This window comes from Mauremys mutica, chromosome 5 (genome assembly GCF_020497125.1).
Source record: "Mauremys mutica isolate MM-2020 ecotype Southern chromosome 5, ASM2049712v1, whole genome shotgun sequence".
NCBI classification, from domain to species: Eukaryota; Metazoa; Chordata; order Testudines; family Geoemydidae; genus Mauremys; species Mauremys mutica.
The window spans coordinates 98,271,910-98,297,531 of record NC_059076.1 but is presented as its reverse complement, the minus strand read 5'-3'; the positions used below and the strand labels follow the sequence as shown (position 1 = coordinate 98,297,531).

Here is a 25,622-nt window from a genome sequence, read left to right as displayed (position 1 = left end):
GAAGAGATGCACTGCATAATATTGGTATAAATTGCATAATATGTATCCTGAGCATTATATCTACATTATATACGTCTACACTACGAGATTATTCCGATTTTACATAAACCGGTTTAGTAAAACAGATTGTATAAAATCGAGTGCACGCGGCCACACTAAGCACATTAATTCGGTCCGAGGCTAGCATCGATTTCTGGAGCGTTGCACTGTGGGTAGCTATTCCGTAGCTAACCCATAGTTCCCGCAGTCTCCCCCGCCCCTTGGAATTCTGGGTTGAGATCCCAGTGTCTGATGGGGCAAAAATCATTGTCGCGGGTGGTTCTGGGTAAATGTCGTCAGTCACTCCTTCCTCTGGGAAAGCAACGGCAGACAATCATTTCACGCCCTTTTTCCCTGGATTGCCCTCTGGCAGATGCCATTAGCATGGCAACCATGGAGCCTGTTTTGCCTTTTGTCACTGTCACCATATGTGTACTAGATGCCGCTGACAGAGGCGATTCAGCAGCACTACACAGCAGCATTCATTTGCTTTTGCATGATAGCAGAGATGGTTATCAGCTGTTCTGTACTATCTACCATGCCATTGTAAATTGGCAATGAGATGACGGTTACCAGCCCTTCTGTGCTGTACCATCTGTTGCTGTCATAAGTGCCCCTGGCTGCTCTTAGCCAGGGGCGCAAAAGAAAAAATTGGGAATGACTCCCTGAGTGAATCCCTCCTTTATGGTATCTAAAAATAGAATCAGTCCTGCCTAGAATATGGGGCAAGTGTACTAGAGAACCAGTGTATCAGAGAACCAGCAAGCACAGCCGCTCCATGTCAGATCCCGCAGAAATGATGAGCCACATGCCATTCAAATGGGGTGCCCCTGCAACAACCCCACCTGTTGATTCCCTCCTCCCCCAGCCTTCCTGGGCTACCGTTGCAGTGTCCCCCCATTTGTGTGATGAAGTAATAAAGAATGCAGGAATAAGAAACAGTGACTTGTTAGTGAGATAAAATGAGGGCAAGGCAGCCTCCAGCTGCTATGATAGTCCAGACAGGACATTAAGCAGTGTAGGGGAGAGGAGCCCAGCATCCCACTGCTATGATAGTCCAGGCAGTACAGAATCTTTTCTTTACACATGAAGGGCGGGGGCTGATGGAGCTCAGCCCCCTGTTGCTATGATGAAGACGGTTACCAGCCGTTCTGTACCATCTACTGGGAATGACCGGGAGGCCAGCCAGGAGCACTCATGGGCTGATGATGAGGATGGATACCAGTCCTTCTGTACTATACCATCTGCCACAAGGCTGATGATGACGATGGATATCAGTCATATTGTACCATCAGCCACCAAGGAGGGGGGGCGAGGATGCTACAGTTCACTGCCACAGCATCGCATCTACCAGCATCATTCAGTACAGATAGGGTGACATTTAAAAGAGTCAAGAGACGATTTTTTCCCTTTTCCTTCTGAGGGTGGGTGGGGTAAATTGACGAGTTATGCCCTGAACCACTGCGGACAATGTGTTTGACCCTACAGGCATTGGGAGCTCAACCAAGAATGCAAATGCTTTTCGGAGACTGCAGGAACTGTGGGATAGCTTGAGTCCTCAGTCCCCCCTCCCTCCCTCCATGAGCGTCCATTTGATTCTTTGGCTTTCCGTTACGCTTGTCATGCAGGAGTGTGCTGAGTCCCTGCTATGGCCTCTGTCTGGAGATTTTTTTTAAAATGCTTTGGAATTTCGTCTTCTGTAATGGAGCTCTGATAGAACAGATTTGTCTGCCCATACAGCGATCACATCCGTACGGTCCATGCTGGAGCTCTTTTTGGATTTGGGACTGCATCGCCACCTGTGCAGATCAGAGCTCCACGCTGGGCAAGCAGGAAATGATATTCAAAAGTTCGCGGGGCTTTTCCTGTCTACCTGGCCACTGCATCCGAGTTCTGATTGCTGTCCAGAGCGGTCAGTGGTGCACTGTGGGATACCGCCCGGAGGCCAATACCGTCGATTTGCGGCCACACTAACCCTAATCCGATATGGTAATACCGATATTAGCGCTACTCCTCTCGTTGGGGAGGAGTACAGAAACCGGTTTAAAGAGCCCTTTATATTGATATAAAGGGCCTCTTAGTGTGGACGAGTGTGGCGTTAAATCGGTTTAACGCTCCTAAAACCGATTTAAACGCGTAGTGTAGACCAGGCTTTAGAGAACAATGAAATCCACTTCAAAATACTGAACTTTGCAAACTGGAAAATGAATAAATGATAATGCATCACTAAACTGAATGCATTCATTTATTTTGACAACTACAGATCAGTTGTGATATTCAAAATGATACCAGAAAAAAACCCTCATATTTTGGGGGTTTGACATTCCTGTCCCCACCCTTAACTTTCAAATGAATTAATTTCACACTGTGTTCATAAAAGTATTCTTCCTCCTATGCTGTGAGGAAGGCATGCAATAAGACAGTTTCGAAAACAGCCAGAAAATCATACAAAGGTTATCAGACAAACTACAGTGATCCAGACTGATAAGAATAAGGACATGCCTGCAACTGAAAAAACATTTTTCCAAGGATAAATGCTTGGTAACTTTCTACATAAACAACAGAAGAAATACATCTTGATTTTACTCAATCTAACTCACAAAAAAAGCAGCTTTGCTACAAATACACTATATTTTAACTATTACCTTGAAGCCAACATTAAAAGGGACAGATCTTCTGGTCTCTTTAACTTAAAACATTTTTTAAGACAAAGAGTAAAGATGGCTTTTGTGTAACAATAGTAGTATCAAAACCTAATAAAACAGAGAATTTATAAAATATCCACATTTAAATGACAAACCTGCATGAGTTTTGTATCATGTCCAGTATAGACAACTATTCCATGAACCCACTGGGTATTTCTTAGTTGAGCGCCTCGTAAAAGAATTTGGTCAGGTCCCAGTGGAACAGTACTGGAAGGAAGCAATTTTATATTTTATCAGTATAAAATACAGTAACTCCTCACTTAACCTTGTAGTTATGTTCCTGAAAAATGCAACTTTAAGCAAAACAATGTTAAGCTAATCCAATTTCCCCATAAGAATTAATGTAAATGAGGGGGTTAGGTTCCAGGGAATTTTTTTCACCACCAAAAGACTATACTATATATATAAAAATTGTTTGTTTAAAACTTATACTGTGTGTGTGTGTGTGTATATATATATATATATATATATATACTGTGTGTGTGTGTGTGTGTGTGTGTGTGTGTGTGTGTGTGTGTGTGTATATATACACACACAGTATAAGTTTTAAACAAACAATTTAATACCGGTACACGGTGATGATGATTGTGAAGCTTGATTGAGGTGGAGGAGTCAGAGTGTGGAATATTTCCCAGGGAATGCCTTACTGCTAAATGATGAACTAGCAATTGGCTGAGCCCTCAAGGGTTAACTCTCACACTCTACAAGGCAGCAGGAATGGAGGGAGGGGAGACAGCATCACAGACAGAGACACACACTGTGTGTGTGAGAGAGAGAGAGATGCGCATTTCCCCTTTAAGTACACTGCCTTGTTAATTAGATCAGCTTGCTGAGACCAGCTGCTGCCAGCAAGCTCCCTCAGTCCTGAGCCCTGTCATGTGTCCCCACCCTGCTCTATGGAAGATGGGGTAAGCGCGGTGCAGGAGTGGGCAGAGGGGGACACCCTGACATCAGCCCCCCTCTTCTTCTCCTCCCCCCCGCACAACAAGTAGTACTCTTGGGGAGCAGCTCCAAGGCAGAGGGCAGGAGCAGCACATGGCAGTGGGGGGAGGGACAGCTGCAATTGCTAGCCTGCTGTGCAGCTGCTGCACATGGAACTTAGGAGAGCAGGGAGCTGATGGGGGGCTGCCGGTCCATCCTGGTTCTAAGCCCCCACCAGCTAGCTGCAATGGGCTGCTCTTCCTGCAAGCAGTGGACAAAGCAGGCAGCTGAAAACGATGTTAGAAGGGAGCATTGCACAACTTTAACCGAACATGTTCCCTAATTGATCAGCATGTTCCTTAATTGATCAGCAATGTAACAACGAAACAACGTTAACCGGGACGACTTTAAGTGAGGAGTTACTGTAACTCATCACTTTACAAGGAATAAAAGTAAGCAGCAGTCAGTAGTCATCACAATGTATGAGCTACATTTTCAAAAGAAACTAGTCATTTTCAGTGCCTCCCTTGAAACACATTAAAGCGGCCTGATTCAGACGGCAGGTACTCAACACTAACTGAAAAAAATCAGACCTCTGTTAAGCATCTCAGGGTGAGCACTGCAAAACGTAGGGATTTACAAAACCACTAGTCATTTCTTCAAATATGTCACTAAATACAGGACTATTAAACGGGCATTTTGAAAGTAACACTTAATATTGTACATTTTTTTCTTTATTTTGTATAATATCACAAGGAATATCTTCAGGGAAGGAGTTGTGTATTTGTAAACTGAAATTCATCTACTCAAGAATTTCATTTTTCAAATTAATTCTTAAATGATTCCAATCATTTTCTTGGAACGATCACATTTTAGGCCATTCTACCACCAGCATATCAAATAAACAAATAACCTTTATACACATGATCCTATTTAAAATTTAAAGTAACCTGATTTTTTTTAAATTTTTTGTATGTTCTTTACTTAGGGATAGCAAAACAAACTGACATTATCTGTATCAGTTAAAGTATGTACTTCAATTCAATAGCATTCTTCATAAAGCAGCACTTTATACATTAGAAATATACAGATTTTTGAGTATCAGAGGCGTAGCCGTGTTAGTCTGGATCTGTAAAAGCAGCAAAGAATTGCATCCGACGAAGTGGGTATTCACCCACGAAAGCTCATGCTCCAAAACGTCTGTTAGTCTATAAAGTGCCACAGGATTCTTTGCTGCTTTTACAGATTTTTGAGTTTCTCTTGTTAATTTATATTTGAGACCATTTCAATTTAGTTTGGGGTTCTCAACCTTTTTTGTTTCTGAGGCAGTCCAACATGCTATAAAAACTCCGTGGCCCACCTGTGCCACTATAACTGTTTTTCTACATATAAAAGCCAGGATTGGTATTAGTGGGTAGCAAGCAGGGCAATTGCCAGGGCCCAACACTACAGGGGACCCTGCAAAGCTAAGTTGCTCAGGCTTTGGCTTCAGCCCCAGATGATAGGGCTCAGCACCATGGGCTTTAGCCCTTCCGGCTGGGTTTCAGCTTTCTGCCCTGGACCCCAGTGAGTCCAACGCCAGCCCTGCTTAGCAGACCCCCTGAAACCTACTCGCGACTCTCCAGGGGGGCCCAGGCCCCTGGTTGAGAACTGCTGATTTAGATGACTGATATGACATATACCGTAGCTCAGGCTCCTAGTAAAACAGAAAATTTGTTACCTGATTATTTTTTTATGGGACTAACATCTCGCCCAATCTCTCCACCTTTCCTTTTGCAAATACTAGATGCAATTCAGACTTGTCAATGAGGTGGCTCCCTAACTTCAGATGAGTATCTCCACAGCTGTATGGAATCAGCAAATTAGTAGTAGAGTATAAATAAACTTGTTAACGACAGTGCCTTAGTACTCTGGTTTATATATGATACATAGACCCTGTAAAAACTATTGTAGAGATATTCCAATAATTTATCTTAGGTGGGGAAGATTGAGGATGAGGTCAACCTCAGTAAGGGAATCAGCAAGTAACAAATTTTCCATTGTGGATCCTGCCCTCTCCTCTTCCCCAGTCTGGAATGTTTGAAATGCAGAGAGAGCAAGTAAGGAAAGAGAAGATAGAGAAGTATGTACCCCTTTCCCTAAAATTAAGGGTAATAACAGTAATTTACTTTGGAACCTCCCCTTGGAGCATCTTCATGATAAAGAATATTTCTTCTAGGAAATGGATGGTCAAGCTGTAGTGCTTCTTAAAATATAGTGTTTATAAATGAGCAGAGGGCAGCTTTGTAGTCGCTAACACATTTCCTGCATGTTGAGCATGTTTTCTGATCCCTTCTGGAACTACTTTTTTTCCCCCTTGATTAAAAAAAAATCAGTGCTATAGCTCTTGTTCCACACAGCTTTGGAGCATTTGGACACTTTCAAGCCCAGGCACTTGGTTGAAAGAAAGTGAATGAGGACACTTTTTTCTTTAATTGATTGGTCTCATCAAGGTAAAGTTTAACTGCTCTTCTCATACCTAGCATGTGCCATGCTTTGTCTTTTAGATGTTGAGATCTTGCTGACCCCTTCCTCACGGAAGATACAGTTAGACTCATATTTTCCAAGAGCAGAAATTTTGGAGACTTTTCTTGCCAGCATCACTACCAGCAGGAAGCACATCTTTATGCAAAGGAAACACATGAAATTATATGTCACATGTTCAAATGGATGGGGCATGAGAACTTGTAGCACTGCGCGCAGATCCGAGAAAAGAAATATACACCTAGCTATTGATTTGGACGGATAGGCTGCCCTAGGCAACCTCAGTGTTATAGCTGCTCTACCAGAGACTTGGATAAGCCTGTGTGTATAGTACTGTTTACTGCAGAAATATGAGCTGTGATGGTGGGGAATCCATTCCCTTTACATTGTGGCAGCCCAAATGTTTCCTGCATCCTTAGAAGATGGTAGCTTTGTTCATGATTTTGGGGTCCAGACTACAAAAGGAGGATTTTTTTTCACCACAAGATTCCTACTGCCACCAAATGAAGGGCTTGACTTGAATATGAAGATACGTTTCTGCCAGGTCTACCAATGTTAGCAGAGCTGCTGAAGAGACTGAATGCTGTGATGGAAGTTAAAGTCTCTATCCTGAATCCTGTCGTCTTCATTAATCAGTTAAGCCTTAAGAGGTTTAAGACTACAAGGACTCTTCTTCATCTTTTCCTTACTATGAAGAATATGGAACAGAATCCGAATCATCTTCTATAAACAGATTCTATTGCTTTTAGCTGTAGGAGGTGCAAGATTTCCATCAGGATGATTTTGTACTTACCTGAATGAAATACACTGAAAAGTAGGATATCCTGCCTCTTAGATCTATTTCTGGACAGAGGGAGACTCTTTTGCAATCATACTGTTTGGACTGCAAGACCGATTTGGAGTCATTCCCTGTGCTGAGTTTTCCTCAATTGTTTCAGACCCTGGTCTTACCTATAGAATAAGAGTAGTCCCTTCTCTCTCTCTCTCTCTCTCTCTCTCATACTTTTATTCTGCATATGAATGAAGGAATCTTCTGTCTTTGTACGATGACTTGTCCTTCTTGAACTTGGACTGAAGAGCAAACTCTGATTTGTATGTGTTAAATACTACTTCATCAAGCTTCACCTTGAACACGACAATTTTGAACCACAAATGATTTGCTATGAATAGTTATCAATTGTTGAGGTCTTAAGTCAAAGTTGGGGTCTGAACACTAAATTAGTAGCCAAATCTCTCACTGGCAGCCTCATGGGGTCCATGATTTCATCTATTATAATTGCAGTAGCTAAGGATATTTTCTTAAGTATTATATTGAATTTGACTGGTTTCTGGGGGTTAAGATTTTTTAGGTCTCTGCAACGGGACACAGTGGCTCTAGCAAAGCACATTGTTTTCATTGGGGCTGTAAGGCTGCTGAAGAAGCTTTGAAGTCACTTCTAACTGGAACATCTACCTTCCTGTCTAGAGGATTATTTAAGATGAAATCCATCCCCATCAACCTGTCTTTTTGTCAGAGTTGAAACTACTGCATTGATACTTGGGAGGATGAAGGCTGAACCTTTGACTTCTATGATCCTGTAGAATTTCGGGGCTCAGTGACCAACCCTTTTTCCTTATCAAGCATTTCCTATTCCTAACTAATGCTCTTCAAAGGAGAGATGAAGCGGGATGGTAAAGTTATTTTTGTTTTGAATAGCAGGTATTTGCTTGTGATTTTAACTTCCTCATCCTATTTCTCTGGCCAGATTTTAATAGTGGCCATAATTCAGACAGCCACCATCTTACTCCTCGTGGTTTCAAACATGTCTGGGGGACGAACTTTGCAGGAGAGGCTAGTGGGTTTCCTCCTAAAGCTAGCTTGGAGTTTTCATGAGCCAAAGCCAAGAGCTTTCCCCTTCTTTGAGGGAAGAGCCAAAGCTCATAGAAGTTGAAAAATATCTGCAGTGCTTTTTATCTTCTTTTGCTGGGTCTCCCAAGTCAGGTCACTGGCTTCTTTTCTTTTCTGTTGTTCCCTTTTGGGCCTTACCACACTAGGTAATGGCACATCTTATCTGATACATAAGTAGAGGGGCAATGTAAGGAAGCATCCCCAGATAGCCCAGATCTTATGATTGGGAAGAAAGGAAGGGAGAAAATATACCATGTACTTCCCAAGTGATTCAGACACCCATTTTTTAGAATCTGGGATGTCTCTCCCTCTATAGACTGGCCTGAGGACAGTTTGGACTTACCCTTGACAAATTTTTGACTGACACAGTATTTTGCCAAATCCCAAGAACTGAAGAGGGCTGACTTGCCCTTGTGGAAGTGTCTTCATTGGAGTACTGCTGATTAAAAGAGGATTTAGAGGTCTCAACAAGCCACAGACTTGAGGCCCATCCTGAGGCATAACAAGGGTCCACAGAGTGGAGTTATTGTGGTGGAGCTCCACTTCAGAGGCTACTGAGAGGATTTCCTCGTCAGTCAGAGCACCTTTTAGCTCTTGCCCTTGCCCTCTTTGGCTTGCTCTACCACAGTGGGGGAACAAACAGAAAGAAGGAGCCCATTGGGAGATCCCACTCAGGGACTAGAGTCCCTGAAATTTCTGTTTTCTAATGGAGAGGAGAAAATGGGGAGAAACATTTTGATCACTGATGCCCCTAAAAAGCGAGGATTGTAATTGATAATGTGGGAACACCAAACTGTTACTCCAGTTGCCCTGTGAGAGGCACAGAATCTGGCACAAAAGGGGCCTGACCAAACCCTTAAAGCTGGTGGACAAGTCTGACCTACTTCTAGTATTTGCAGGAAGAAGTATAATGCAAATTTCTTACACCAGGGAAGAGGTCAGGATCCAGAAAAAAATATTTACCTATAATTCTTGTTCTCTGAAGGTACATATTACACTAGAGCCACACTTTTGGGACTATCCTTCTGCACATAAAGCTTGTTCCAAAAAGTCCAAAATTAAATTTCTGAAATATTAAATCGCTTTACCAGCAGATGGCATGCTCCTATATGCTGTTGAGGCATAACAGCCAGTAGCATTTTGAACATTCTTCGTTCACCAAATTAAAGAATTGTAATGAAATTTAGAACAAAAATACACTTTTTTCCTAACAGGAAAGAGGATGGCTGTGTGGATCTATTATAATTATTACCTTCAGAGAAGCATTATAGGTAAGTGTTTTGCTCTTCTTTAATGACAAGTACAGTAGAATTATAACAGATCAACACTCTTGCAACTGAAAACTCCAGGAATGCATCTGTAAGAAATTGGTAAATAAAAATGAAATAAACAAAAAATTGTTAAAAATTGATTACAGGATCAACCCCCCGATCCCAGACAACTTCTTACATGAAACACATATTATCACTAAATGTAAACAGGAAAAATATTGTATACAGAGGAATAAAATACCTCTCAAATTTTCAACTACAGAAACAGAGAGAGCCTATAAAATAAGATTTGGGGAATAGAGAACTGGGCTACTCTGAAAGTAGAGGTTCATTTTGTCACACTAATAAACCAGACTTGTTTTTACACCACAACAGACTCCATATAATGTTTTGTAAGCATCAGGTATCTTGAAAACTTTCATTAAGCTACTCTGCAAATCTGTGTATTGAAACCACACTTAGGCTGTCTATCTTTAGATAAATACCTTATGAGTAACAATGAAAAAACAGGCAGACATTCAGACACAGTTCTCTTGAATACAATTTGACTTAATGTGTTTCTGTCAAATTAAACAAGAATTTAGATGTACATACTAAGGGATTTGGTCCATTCCAGACACAAGCCAAGAGACCTTTTTATATCCAACTTGTAGAATAGAGACTCCCCAACTAAAGCATGAGGGAATGGAAGAGATTAGCAGGATGAGTGATTAAGAGAGATTTCAAAAATCATCTTTGGAATGAATTTATAATTAGCACTGCTTTATATTTATATTATTAGCATCTGAAAGTTGCTTACTATATGACCTAAAGTTCCTGGCATCACGAATATAACCTTTGACATTAGAATCTCAGTTGAAAAGGAAGCTTTGTTAGCTGAAGAAGGACTCAGCTATTTGTACCACAATTCAAGAGATTTAACAGTAGGTTTTAAAATATATTGAAATGTTTTACTCAGATGTTTACGTACCCATGCCCATCTAGTCTGATATTTCCAACAAAATCATAGAGATGTCGATTTGGGCTTTCACATTCAATTCTGCCCAAAAGTATCATCAAACTGTCAATGTCTTTTATATCCGCTGTCAATGGCAAACCCTGTAAACAAAGTTTGTTGTAACACTATATTATAAAAGTACTTTACAATAAACAAAATATAAAATAAGTTAACCTATATATTATACAACAGATTGTCTGGCATTGCACAGCAGAGGAAGGGAGCTTCCATGTCGGCCTCCATGGAGGGTCCCAACAGAATGGCATTGGGGAGCACAGGCACAGCTCTTGGCCAGTAATATGGTAGCACTAGCCTCTTGAAAGCGATCTGGATGAAAGACAGAGTCATAACCCCAAACAAACACCCGCCCACACCAGACAGTGGAGGTGGCCCAGTATGGAGGAGAATGCATTCTGTATCCTTCAAAAGGCTGATAGTTAGAAAGAGAACATGATGCAGATCTCTTAAGAGAAATTCTGGGGAAGTCAGGCCGCCACTCATGTGCAGTCCTCCTTCACCCATGCTTTCCCTCTCTAAAAAAAAGCAAGACAAGGCTTAAGAAGTCACAGTCTGGCTCTATAGCTTGGAATAGATAAGATTTTAAACAATTATCCCCATGTCATTAGTTTCTAGAATGAAGTAAGATGTACAGTATGCATTGAAAATTTGATTGATACCTTTATATTTAGGAAGCTTTTCTACATACATAAAATAGATTATGAAGCTAATGAAATTCAACGAAGACAAATGTAAGGTACTACACACTTAGGGAAGAAAACCCAAATGTATAAATACAGAATGGGGGATAACTGGCATGGCAGCAGCACTGCTGAGGAGGATCTGGGAGTTGTGGTAAATCACAACCTCAGCATGGGTCAGCAATACAATGTTGTTGCAAAAATAGCAAATGCAATTTTAGGTTGCATTAACAGAGGCACAGCATGCAAGTCACGGGAGGTGACAGTACCACTCTACTCAGCACTGGTTAGACCTCAGCTAGATTACTGTGTCTAATTTTAACCACCAATGTATAGAAAAGATGTAGATTAATTTAAAAGGATCCAGAGGTGAGCGACAAAGATGATCAAAGGGATGGAATGCAAGCCATAAGAGCAAAGACTGAGGAACTGAGTAAGTTCATCTAGGCAGGGGATTAGACACTAGATAACCCTTGCAGTCTCATCTAACCTTATGATTCTATTTCTATAAATTTCAAAATCTCGTAATGTCATCTCTAGAATACCTCAGCTGCTTACACACAGCAACTATCATTTGTATATAGGTGACTCAGCTATCTCTCCTCTCTTGCACTCTTTTTTCAATTTCAAATTCAAAGTGACTAAAAATGAACCTCAAATCTTTTCCTATCAAATTATCTCCATTACTTCCTTTCTTCTCTATTGTTAATAACTTCATTCTCATAATCACACAAATTTACAATCTTTGAGTCATATTATCTAAATTCCTCCATCTCACCACATTTCCATATTGCCAAAAATTCCCTCCCGCTTTTTCTACAAATCTCTACAAAATCTCAGTAATCTGACTCTACCTTTCTGACCCTCTAGTCAGAATTCGTGTCTTTGTGTTGATCATCCCCTACATCACTATTGCAATTTCCTCACTATCTGTTCACACTTATCATGGTCACCTTCAAGGCTCAACTCTGCTCCCCTCTTCTCTCTACCCATTCATTTTGCATCACTAGTGCCTTTGTAGCCTACTCCTCACTTTTTGTCTTTATGCTTTTTTCCACACTATACTTTAAGCCTAGGGGGAAATTTTTCAAAATTGCCTAAGTGACTTAGAAGCCTAAGTCCATATAAAAAGCTATTTAGATACTCAATGAGACTTGGGCTTCTGAATGCCCATATTATTTTTGAAAATAGAACGTAGGACCTAAAAATCTTTAATTTCTGCCCCTTAGGTTCCTAAGTCACTTTTGGGCTTTTGAACATTTTACCCTTTTACTCACTAACAAGTCCACTGTGAACCTCTTTACATTCAAATCCCTCTTTAACATTCACCACTTCGTGAAATCTGTCAGAATTAAGCCTCCTAAAACATGCTTTCATATATTTCTTAATAAACAGCAGTACATCCTTATATTGAAATAACTATACACAGAAAGCAGACAATCAGATATTTAAAATATCTGTAGCTAATATATTGAAAACATAAATTCTTACCTGTCGAATTTTTAGGTTTGTTTCACCATCTAAATTTGATGTTTCAATGTAGCACATGGCTTGTGGCTCACTTATTTTAGAAAAAATAAAGCAATTATCTTTTAATATATCACAGTAACAAATATAATAATTTATTAACATGTAAAAGCTCTCTGTAATTTCCTAACATATATTTATATATTACATTTCCTTTAATAAAAGCCTTCAGATAAAAAAGCTACTAGGGACAAATAGTTGTGCAAAATTATTAAGTCATTCACATTTTCAGAAAATGTCTGCCATAAATATATCAAAGCTATGAAGAAAAAATGTGTATATATAATTGGAGTTTTCCAAAAGCATAGAAAGCTTTCTATTCATGGTTCACATGTGCTCACAAATTTACATTTAACAGCTGATCAGAATATTCCAGATATTCCAAGGTCTCTTAATATATTTCTTTATAACAGACATGCACAACTGATATACTGCCATTTAGCTCCCATGTCTTGCCTCTTTTCATGTAAACCCTGTTCTCAAAGAATAAGACTACAAGTTTGAGTTTATGCAAGATATTGCAACTGGAGTCGTGCATTTATTCAGACTTATGCTAATAAGTGGTTGATATCATACCACCCCGGCATGTATTGTAATTATACCATATCTCCTATGTCAACAGACTTAGGCTCTTAAATATTAACTAACAAACAATAATAAACATTTGTATACCACTTTTCATTCTTAGTAAGACATTTTCAGATAGAAATTGAGTAAACATTAGTCTCATTTTACAGATGGGGAAACTGAAGCACAGAAACATCAAGTGACTTGCCTAAGGTCACATGGTGAGTAAGCAGCAGAGTCAGGAATGATGGTTCAAGATTTCTGAAATGTTTTACTCAGCTGTCAGTTCCTGGACAGGAGCACAGAATCAATAATTTAGATCTGTGGTAGAAATTTAGCTTTGTTTTTGTAAGGGCCCAGGAAGTCATTAAAAATACTAGAAGTAAATAAATAGGAATTTAACCTCTACAGTGATTTGAAATCTTGTAGGTTTTAATAGAAAATGCTTTTACTCTCCCTTTTAAAGAATTAAAATGGAATTTCAATATTATTATTAAATAAATACATATAGAAAGTTTAAAGCATGTTTTCAGTCAATGATGAATAGTAGCCAATGTGTCATTAACTTTATCTTGCCGCAAATATTCTGAATTTTTTTAAATGTATTGATTACTTCTTCATATTTTGACTATGCTAGCATTAAAATATGACTTTTAATGATCACAAACCTCTTATTTTAAGATTGAAGAAACACTTCAATTACTCATTGATTTATTTCTTGGGCAACTTTTCTAAGAATGTAAATGACAGACTTCCATTTAGACTGTTTTTGTATAGCTGATTCAATAAATGCATGTGTCTAATTCTAGCATTTTTTATTAGTTTAACAGTCAAAAAACAAACAACACATTTATGAAGCACTTTGAAAAGGCTAAGGTAGCAAAGACATTGCAAATAAGAGACGTGCTAAATTGCAACCATTTTAGTAGAATGCAAAGTAAACAGATTACAGTTAGATCACGGCAGGCTGTTTGATTTGTTAGTGAAAAACTGCAGCCACAGTACAAACACTAGTATAAAGCTGAAGTATATCAAAGTAACATGCAATTTGTCACTACACACAAGAATGGAGCTATTTTTCCATCACATGCAGTACAGAATATGCAACATCCAACTTTGTGCAGAGGGTCCTATAAAAATGTATCAAATGTTAATGATTTGTTATATTATATAATTTATTGAAAACAATGAGTTGTCTACGGTTCAAATGTATTCCCTCTCAACTTGTCTAAAGTACAACACTGCAAAAAGTTATACTATGGTTTCACAGTGACAGTTTGTTTTATGAAAATTTGCTTAATGATTTTGGTGAATATAATACAAAAATATACTAGGGAGGAGTGAAACAAATTTTCAGTATTTGGGAATGCTACCATACATTTATACATTTCAATAACCTATATAAATATCTTTATCAACTAAATCTTTTCTACTTCTATAAAATTCACCTGTGTAATGTGTTTGTTTTTAAGACAGTTGATATATCAACATAGTTATGCAGACAAAAATTGAACTACATTTTTCAAATTTGGTACATGAGGACCCACATACACATTTCCTGTGCAACCAGTTTATTCTAACCTTGATGACAGACTGATGAGATCAGCTGGGAGATGCTCCCCATTGGTGACTTTCACTATTTCCCCTACTGCCACCTACATATCCCAGTTTAAAAATGATTAGAACAGAAAAATGAGTAACGGGGAAAAAATCAAATGGACAAAGAGACAAAAAGAGACAAAGTCTGAAATTATTATACAAAACAATTCATGTTAATAGACACATTTGATGACAATTTTTTCAAAATCCATTTAAATCAGGTCAGAGAGCAGAAGACAACAACATATAAATTGCTGCTCAACGAGCTTGCTTTACTTTAAAAACAGATTCTAAGTTTCAGAAAAAATTGATAATGAAGTTAAAATAAAATACGAGCATCCTATGTTCTCAAATCACTGCTTATATAAACGTCTCAAAGCAGAGGTACAGTAGCATTAGTAGTAGTATTCAACTTTTTCTGAAAAGGTAAGAGGACAAGAATCTTTACATGTAGATAAAAAATCCAATTTAATTAGCATCCAATCATAATTTATAAACTTTGATTCTAAGTATTATTGATACCCAAGTATTATAATATCCAAATACACTTAGTACTGTCTATACTGTATGTTTGTACAGTGCCCAGCACTGCAGAGCCTTGCCTCTAGGCGCTACCATAATAATATTATATTGCTTGGAAAATAATGACCATTTGACAATATTTTATGTATCTTAATATACGGACTGGATATAAGGTTCAGATTAATACTGTAGTGAGATCAATGTGGTTTTTTTCTGTAACAACAGATATAGTTGAAGGCAGAGTATCTGTCCTGATGCACTATCTGGCTGACAAGCATGTGGGACACGCTTTTCCTCTTATCATAGTGCGCAACCATGACTCTCCCTCTGGTCTCTGAAGAAAATTAATATACATACATACACAAATAAACTATTCTGATTGCAGGCATTGTGTCATGGTACAGAAATGCAGGATGAAGGGAAACTTCATGTCAGCCCTTTTCAGCCTTGGGGAAAGAAAGTCACTCTTGAGACTAAAGAAATTCCTCAACTCTCCAGCTTAACACATTCTGTATAAACAGACTTAGTTTATCCAAACATAGGAAAGACACAAAAATAAGAATTTACTTATTAATTGTGTTTCTTCATCTGGGGATAGATATTTTCAGTTTCTTACTGGCCATTCTACTTCACTGAGACTCACAAGAATCAATAAGAACACAAGATTTTTTTTAGTCTTATTTTACACACTTTATTTGATTAAATCCTCATCTCTCTATAGCTTCAGCTGAGTGCTTTCATGGCTATAGTAATGATTCAAAAATGAATATCTGCTGACAGAATGAATAACTTTACAACAATTGGTGAAAAACCTCTAACTAATCTGAACTATCAGGACTAAATTAAACTATTTTATCTGTCCTCCAGGCAACACATTTCAAAATGATGTCCCCTCATAAAGGTGTTTAAAACAAAACAAAACAAAACAAAAAAAACTGTGCTGATCCTCTCCTGAATGACCCTAACACCAGAGACCTGGACAGTCAAAATGTTGGGATATGGTTGTCTTGGAGAGACTCACAAACTTTAGAAATGAGTATCCTCATAGCTTCCACACCTCTGGCCTCAGAAGAGGGGGAAAACAAACTTTCCCTGTGATCTGATAAAACACTATGGAATCATTAACATGAACAACCAAGCCATAGAAATCCAAATATTCCCTTGTAATCTGTGGATCTGGTACAGGGGACTGAAAGCATGGCAAAGAAATATGATTCAGAATTGTTAAGAATTGGCTTAAGATGAAGCAAATAGGTCTATACTTGGATGGCTTCATCTTTGGACAATCAAATCAAAGATATTTGGATTTAGAAACCAGCCTCCTGGAGAAATCATTTGATCAATTACACTGTTTGCCAAGATTCCCCCCTCCCCCTTTCTCAGGCTCTGTGATTTGTGCAGGTGTTTCCCAATAATTTAGAGGCAGACGTGTTTGGACCACAGATGCCAATCTAAAATCCACCTTGCCTGTTGATCAACAACGCAATAATCAAGATGTCAAGCCCCACCTTCAAATCACTGAATTCTGAAATCTCAGCAGCACTCTAAGACAGTCCTCATTTCAAAGATGTAAATATGTAAAGGATATGTTTCTTTTGTCCATTTTCTGTTTGCTGGAGCCTTTGTGACGCAAGTCCATTTTGAATTTGTCAGTTCAGTCACAAAAAGATATGAGTCCTTCCACTGTATCAGGGATAAAACTTCCCAAAGTAATCAAGAACTCTGAGTCAAATTCCCCAAAAACTGCTATTCCTTGCTCGAGAACCAACCACATTTTAGCAACCTAAAATAGAGCCTGGCCTACAGAACCATGTTAAAATAAAATGTCACAATCTACTTGAGAGTGATCTGGCACACACACATGAAGTTCTGGATCTGATCCCTGATCTCTGTCACTCATTCTGGAAAGAGAATAGTTCCTTGATATCGAAATGCATCCCCAAATGAATGAATTTAAGAAGGAAGCACAGAAGGAGCTCTTTTCCAAACACATATACTGTACTCATTCCCCATCCATACCAGCCCATAAAATCAAAAAGCTGTAAAGCAGTTCTCTGATGGCCCTCAGATTGTCCTACACCAAGTGGAGTTAGGATACAGGAGAGAATTAACCCCCCTGAGTGTGAGTGGAGGGGAAAGATTGGAGCCCCACACAGCTTATCAGATCGCTGCTGCCGCAAAAGATGCCATGAATGAGGAAAATTCAGGGTGCTGCTGTAGCGTGTCTGGTGAAGATGCTCTCTGCCAATGGGAGAGAGCTGTCCCATCAGCATAATAAATCCACCTCCACGAGAGGTGATAGCTATGTTGGCAGGAGCAACTCTCCCGCCAACATAGCATTGCCCAAACCAGCACTTCGGTCAGTGTAACTTATATTGCTTGCGGGGAGGAGGGCACATATTCACCTGAGTGACATAAGTTATACAGATGTAAGTGGTAGTGTAGACCAAGCCTCACATGACTCTGCCATCTCCCCTTCTTCTTTTCAGACTTAGCATATAGGTCCTATAATGACTAGGACTATCAAGACATCTTTTGGTCTCTCTCTCTCTTCATGTCTGTCATTACTCCTAAACAAGAGAGAGTAGAGAACTCCTCTACTGCTACACTCCTCTGATAATGCAGAGAGGACACACGGTGTATGAAAGGGGCTTTCACCAAACAGAAGGAACTAAATGATTTCACTTCCTCAGATACTGTGCTGCCTAACAAGGTATGGAAGGAGAAGGAACACTTCTGAGTTACAAAATTCTACCCCAGGAGGACAGAAATGGTAAAAGGCTTTGGAAACAAGTACTAACAACATAAGAATGGCCATACTGGGTCAGACCAAAATATCCTGTCTTCTGACACTGGCCAATGCCAGGTGCCACAGAGAGAATGAACAGAATAGGTAATTATCAAGCGATCCATCCCATGTTGCCCATTCCCAGGTTCTGGCAAACAGCGGCTAGGGACATCATCACTGCCCATCCTGGCTAATAACCATTGATGGACCTATCCTCCATGAATTTATCTAGTTCTTTTTTTAACCTGTTATACTCTTGTCCTTCACAACATCCTCTGGCAAGAAGTGCCTCAGGTTGACTGCATTGTGTGAAAAAATATTTCATTTTGGTTTAAACCTGTTGCCTATTCATTTCATTTGGTAACCCCTAGTTCATGTGTTATGAGAAAGAGAAAGTAACACTTCCTTATTTACTTTCTCCACAACAGTCATGATTTTATAGTAATCTTGCCATGAAGCAAACAGAATGATTCATTAGAGAGAGTGCTTATAACCCAAATGATTTTATGTTATTACATCAGCACTTCAAAGATATCTACTGTGTAATACTGGACAGCTGGATGACATTAATTCCATGACCTATCAGGACCTCTGAAATACTACAGATTGTCTTGCTAATTAAGGATTTGAAGCCTTAAAAAAACCTTCATATGAAAATTCCTCTAACACAGTGTTTCCCAAACTTGGGACGCCACTTGGGTAAAATCTATCTCCTCTCCCTAGCTTTGTGACAGGTCATTTCTTGTATTAGACAATCCATAGATTGTAATTAAGGAATATACTGTCTGTCTCTCTCTCTGATTTTAGATTATCATTAGGAAATGTTGGTCTTAACTGATGAGCTACACTAACAGAAATCCCAAATTTATAACAATTCAACTCCTTCCAACCCAACCACCTTTTATAGACTACAAAAGATCCTAATCTTGCAAACACTTTATGCACATGCTTAACTTTATGCACAAGAACGGTTTTATTAACTTCAATAAATTAAACACATGCATAAAGTTTAAGCCCAAACATGCACAAACACTCTTAAGTTATAAATGCTTCCATTGTAGCCACTTGCAAGGTCCTTTACAGTCAATCATAGAATGTCAGGGTTGGAAGGGACGTCAGGAGGTCATCTAGTCCAACCCCCTGCTCAAAGCAGGACCAATTCCCAACTAAATCATCCCAGTCAGGGCTTTGTCAAGCCTGACCTCAAAAACCTCTAAGGAAGGAGATTCCACCACCTCCCTAGGTAACCCATTCCAGTGCTTCACCACCCTCCTAGTGAAAAAGTTTTTCCTAATATCCAGCCTAAACCTCCCCCACTGCAACTTGAGACCATTACTCTTTGTTCTGTCATCAGGTACCACTGAGAACAGTCTAGATCCATCCTCTTTGGAGCCCCCTTTCAGGTAGTTGAAAGCAGCTATCAAATCCCCCCTCCTTCTTCTCTTCTGCAGACTAAACAATCTCCACCTGGCCTATCATCTCTCATTCACAATCAAGTTGTCAACTTAGACTTAGGGTTTCTAGTGCTCCTAGGCCCTATGGTAATACAAAAAATAAACAAAATCAGAAAACAGATGCATACAACTGCAAATCAAAATACATAAATTATTCTGAAGCATTTAAATCATTCTTATTTCAAAGTATTTGTTAGAATAGATACTGCAAATAGCACATGACCTGATCAAACAGATTCTGAAAAAAGTGCATCTTCCACATAGTAAAATCTGGCTTTCATAAATGAAACTGTCCAAGGAAATGAAGAATATTCATTAAAAATAAAAACAATTGTTTATGCTATTTATGATTTTATGCAGTGTTATGTTATGATTAATATAAATAGAGTTTTTGTTTCATGTTTGAAGACAGAAGCTTTATATAATTTGAAAACTTGGTTTGAATATACAGATATTCTATTTAACTTCTACATATTAAAGAATTAAAGTAAATTCTCTGTTCAAAAAAACATCGCATCATAAGTAAAATTTCATGATAGTGTGGTGGTTACTCTGTTATGTTCAGATTTATTTTTGTGTTAATTTAAAATTAGCAACTATTCATAAAAACAGACTTCTGTTGTATGGGGCAAAATATCAACGTATCTTTAAAAATGACTGAATTTGTTATGAATATAGTGAAAAGTTAATTTGGCTAAATGCAGTAATAGACATCTAGTCAAACGTTTGATATAATGCATGGATCTAACTAACAGAATTAAGTTTAAATGCCTTAAAGCTCCGGGTAATATAATATCCCTAGGGCAGGGGTGGGCAAACTTTTTGGCCTGAGTGCCACATCGGGTTTTGGAAGTTGTCTGGAGGGCTGGTTAGGGGAGGCTGTGCCTCCCCAAACAGCCAGGCATGGCCCGGCCCTGCCCTATATCCAACCCCCCCGCTTCTCGCCCCCTGACAGCCCCCCCAGACTTCTGCCCAATCCAATCCCTCCTATTCCCTGACAGCCCCCATCCCCCCTGCCCCATCTACCCCCTGCTCCCTGTCCCCTGACAGCCCCAAGAACCCCCACCCCTGACTGCCCCCTGCCGCCCCATCCAACCCCTCCTCTCATTCCTGACTGCCTCCCAGGGACCCTGCCCCATCCAACCACCCCTTCTCCCTGTTCTCCCCCAGAACCCCTGCCCCTGACTGCCCCCCGCCCCCCATACAACCCCCCTCCTTCCTGACTGCCCCCTGGGGACCCCTGTTCCCCACCCGCTGACTGCCCCGACCCCTGACCACCATCCCGAACTCAACTGCCCTCTAACCGTGCTGCCTGGATCACCGGTGGCTGGCCCAGCTGGAGCCAGCCATGCCACCGCGCAGCACAGAGCACAAGGTCAGGCCGGGCTCTGCAGCTGTGCTGCCCCAGGAGCTCGCAGCCCCGCCACCCAGAGCATTGTGCTGGCGGCGCAGTGAATTGAGGCTGTGGGGAAGGGGGAACAGCAAGGGAGGGGCCAGGGGCTAGCCTCTCAGGCCAGGAGCACAGGGGCTAGGCAGGAGGGTCCCGCGGGCCAGAAGTGGCCTGTGGGCTGTAGTTTGCCCACCTCTGCCCTAGGGGATTAGCACACCCCTCAATGTAATTCTAAAAAAACTGACTGATACAATTCCTTTTATTTATTATATATGCCAAGCATGAAAAAAATGTTTAAGATTTTAAATACCCAAATATAGATTTTTTTTCAATACTAAATGTAAAATTATGGGAGAGGTAAAGAGTATTTCTGTTTATTTCTTATTTCCTTGGAGCAATCACAAAATTAATGCAGGGTAGAGAAACCAGCCTCTACATTGTAAGCATCAGTGGGCATCTCTACCTTGATGAGAGAAGTACAGTGTCAGCAGGTATATACTCTTTGCCTTTTATTACAACTATATCTCCAACATCTACCTGTAAGAAAACTGGGAATTGGTTAACAGTCAAACACACAATCTATCTCTAACTTTTACGCATAGGTAAATCCTCAATTTGCCAAAAAGACAGTTAAAAATTTAGGCAACGATTTTCAAAAGAGTCTAGGGGGATTGGGTACCCAAATCCCACTGAAATAAGGCCTAGTCTCACTGTATTCCTGGCATTGAATATATTCCACTTTAATCGCCCTTGATATTGGGAACTCTTATTATTGTTCTATAGTCAGATTTATATTTAGCCTAGTTACACAAAAGGAAATTAGTTTCCCTAAACTTGCATCACAGCAGATGCCTGCTCCTGGTTCCAGCTAATTTGTAACCCATGCAAACAGATGTGAATCTCATGACGTTAAACCTCTCCTGTTTGCAAGTAGATGATTCCACAGGGTGAAAAAAAGATCTGACTGAATCAAATTTATTGAAACCTCAGGTTACACAAATCTATGAAAGCTGTTTTTTTGACAAACATTTGCTAATAAGAACTTAACAGCCATACTGGGTCAGACCAAAGGTCCATCTAGCCCAGTATTCTGTCTTCCGACAGTGACCTCAGAGGGAATGAACAGAACAGGTAATCATTAAGTGATCCATCCCCTGTTGCCTACTCCTAACTTCTGGGAAACAGAGGCTATAAGAACAGCATCACTGCCCGTCCTGGCTAATAGCCATTGATGGACCTATCCTCCATGAATTTATCATCTACTTTTCTGTACCCTGTTATAGTCTTGGCCTTCACAACATCCTCTGGCAAGGAGTTCCACAGATTGACTGTGCCTTGTATGAAGAAATATTTTTTGAACAGAACTTCTGAATGTTTCCCAGCTTTAGCAGTACACTGCTCTATTACCTCACAACAATGCTTTAAGTTTTTAGTATTTTAAACACAAGGTAAGCTTTGCAAATATATTAAGTAACTTTAAAAACATTTTTACTAATCTTTGCTCAATATATAAAAACTGAGCTACTTTCTTGTCTATTAATTTTAATAATTCTAAAGGTACTTGTACAGATATGCCATATGCTAATAGCCCCAAATCTGAAGACATTCAGGCAAAACTTTCATTGAAATATTATTGAGGCAGACCTTCCACTGAACTATTAATGAGAGTTTTGCCTGAATGAGGAATTTGGTTTTGGGCCTAAAAGTACATTTTACTAAACAAGCTAAATTTAATATTCTAGAAAGTGCTACTAAAAACTGAAAAATATAATGTTTTCCATCATACTTGTAAGTTAATTCATATAACTGTCATTTACTCAGATATAAAATATATAAATTGTATCAAATGTCAGTATAAACATAAAATTTACACCCCTAAAAACAAAAAACCAAATACACACCTTTTCCCAATGGACAATCTCCCAAGCACCATTTCTCAATACTGAAAAGCAAAGACACATAATTAGACTGTACAACAGTAAAACTTCTGTTTATAGGTGACACTCCTCATGTGTTCCCTGTTACTAAAAATCATGTGTATAAAATAGAGCAGTATATTCACATGGCATTTTACTGAACAACACATTATCTGCTATTTCAGGTCAAGCATTTCAATTGTAAAATATCACAAGACTTTATAGGGTCAGAAATCATAGAAACGTAGGACTGAAAGAGACCTCAATAGGCCAACTAGTCCAATCTCCTGGGCTGAGGCAGGACTAAGTATTATCTAGACCAGTGGTTCTCAATCAGGGGTGGCCCCAAACAGGTTTCACACCAAGCAGGGCCAGTATTAGACTTGCTGGGGTCCAGGGTAGAAAGTTGAAACCCACTGCATGAGTCCTACCACCTGGGGCTGAAGCTGAAGCCTGAGCAATGTAGCTTCGTGAGGGCCTCTGTGGCATGGGGCCCCAGGCAATTGCCCGCTTGTTACCCCCTAACGTCGGCCCTGGCTTTTATATGCAGAAAACCAGTTATTGTGGCACAGGTGGGCCACAGAGATTTTATAGCATGTTTGGGGGCAGGGGGGGGGCTCAGAAGGAAAAAGGTTGAGAACCCCTGATCTAGACAGTCCCTGAGAGGTGTTTAACTTGTTCTTAAAAACTCCAGTGATGGAAACCCACAACCTCCCTAGGTGATTTGTTCCAGTGCTTAACTACCCATACAGTTAAGCAGTTTTTCCTAATGTCTAAACTAAGTCTCCCTTGCTGCAATTTAAGCCCATTATTTCTTGTCCTGTTCTCAGTGACTAAGGAGAAAAATGTATCACTCTCCTCTTTATAAGTCTTTTATGTACTCTAGACTGCTATTGTCTCCTCTCAGTCTTCTCTTCTCCAGACTAAACAAAACCATTTTTTTCAGTCTTTCCTCATAGGTTTTCTAGTCCTTTAATCATTTTAGTTGCTTTGGACTTTCTCCAATTTGTCCACATTTTCCCCAAAGTGTGGTTTCCAGAACTGGACCCAATACTGTAGTTATCAGAGGGGTAGCCGTGTTAGTCCAGATCTGTAAAAGCAGCAAAGAGTCCTGTGGCACCTTATAGACTAACAGACGTATTGGAGCATGAGCTTTCATGGGTGAATACTCACTTCGTCGGATGCAGTTGAGGCCTTATCAGTGCTGATTAGAGTGCATAACACTCCTGTTAACATATCCCAGAATTATGTTCACTTAGTTTACAACAGTATTACATTGTTGACCCATATTTAGACTGAGATTCACTATAATCTCCAGATCCTTTTCTGCAGTACTCCTTCCTATTTTGTATTTATGCAACTGATTATTCCTTCCTGAAAGTAAAATTTTGCACTTGTCCTTGTTGAATTTCATCCTATTTATTTCAGGTCATTTATCCAGTTAGTCAAGATAATTTTGAATTTTAATTTTGTCCTTCAAAGTGTTTCCAATCCCTCGCAGCTTGGTATCATCTATAAAGATTGTAAGTACACTCTCTATGCCAATGTCCAAATAATTTGTAAAGATACTGAATAAAACCAGACCTAGAACCAATCCCTGCGGGACCCCACTCAATATGCCCTTCCAGCTCGATCATGAGCCATTGATAACTACTCTCTGAGTACTGGTTTCTAGCCAGTAGTTCTCAAAGATAATCACTAATGGCTCAGAGAACTCCTCAGTCAGTTTCTTAAGTATTCTAGGATGTATTTCATCAGACCCTGCCAACGTGAAGACATCTAACTTCTCTAAGTAATTCATAACTTGTTCTTTTCTTATTTTAGCCTTAGATCCTACCCCATTTACTCTGTAGCTCTCTATCTTAGTCATGCAATCACTGCTCACTTTGTGGTGAAAACTGACACAAAAAATGTATTTAACACTTCAGTCACCCACCGCTCATGAGTGCCCCTTTTGGTTGGGCGCCTCTGCGTTCTTTAGTTCTGGTGACTCCTTTTGGTGGTTCTCAGGCAGGTTTCCCAGTGACACAGCACTCCAGCTGAGTCACACTGTCTGCATGTTAACCAGTTCAAACCCCTTCCGGGTATAAGGTCCACCAGGGCCTGTCTCTCTTTAGTGCTCCCTGGGCTTTAGTCTTTAAGTAGTCCAGCCCTAGTATGGGGCTGTATCTCCAGGGCTTCCTCCCTGGAGACACTATCTTTCTGCATTCCTCCCCAGGCTCAGTCCCAGCAATCAGCTAGGAGCTCCCACAATGTTCCCCCTGGTCCCTGCTATGAAACCATCCATGGCCCTGCTGCTCTTCCAGTCTTTTCGTCTCCTGCTCCAAGCAGCAACTAACTGCTACTCTGTTCTGCAGTTCTTTTTATATGGCCATCCTGGGACCTGATTGGCTGCTTCCCTTGCAGCCACTCTAGCCTGCTTGGAGGACCTCTCCACTGCTCTTTCCTTGGCATGGATGTGGCAGAACCCTGAGGCCTCCAGCAGGGGGTCTTTTGGCCTAGTCCACCCCATTAGAGGCCATTGCTGCATTTTCTGTTATCTTTCCCTCCTCATTTAGTAATGGACTTACCCTGTCCCTGGTCTTCCTCTTGCTTCCACGTATTTGTAAAATGTTTTCTTGTCACCCTTTATGTCTCTAGCTAGTTTAATCTCATTTTGTGCCTTGGCCTTTCTATTCTTGTCCTTACATTCTTGTGGTGTTGTTTTTCAAATACTCATCCTTTGTAATTTGACCTAGTTTCTGCTTCTTGTAGGACTCCTTTTCAAGTTTCAGATAATTGAAAATCTGATTAAGCCAGTGTGGCTTCTTACCATAC

At 39.9% G+C, this 25,622-nt stretch overlaps 1 protein-coding gene across 1 annotated transcript in view; it reads right to left on the bottom strand.

The window, feature by feature from the left end:
• The window catches only part of ATP8A1 (ATPase phospholipid transporting 8A1), a 227,265-nt gene that overhangs the window by 159,528 nt on the left and 42,115 nt on the right, over positions 1–25,622 (bottom strand). Inside the window, exons 6-10 of the mRNA XM_045018807.1 lie at positions 22,791–22,831; positions 21,353–21,426; positions 12,534–12,603; positions 10,318–10,445; positions 2,840–2,951 (exon numbers count right to left, since the gene is read on the bottom strand). Of these exons, the coding sequence (XP_044874742.1) occupies positions 2,840–2,951; positions 10,318–10,445; positions 12,534–12,603; positions 21,353–21,426; positions 22,791–22,831 (425 nt within the window). The remainder of the gene's footprint in view (positions 1–2,839; positions 2,952–10,317; positions 10,446–12,533; positions 12,604–21,352; positions 21,427–22,790; positions 22,832–25,622) is intronic.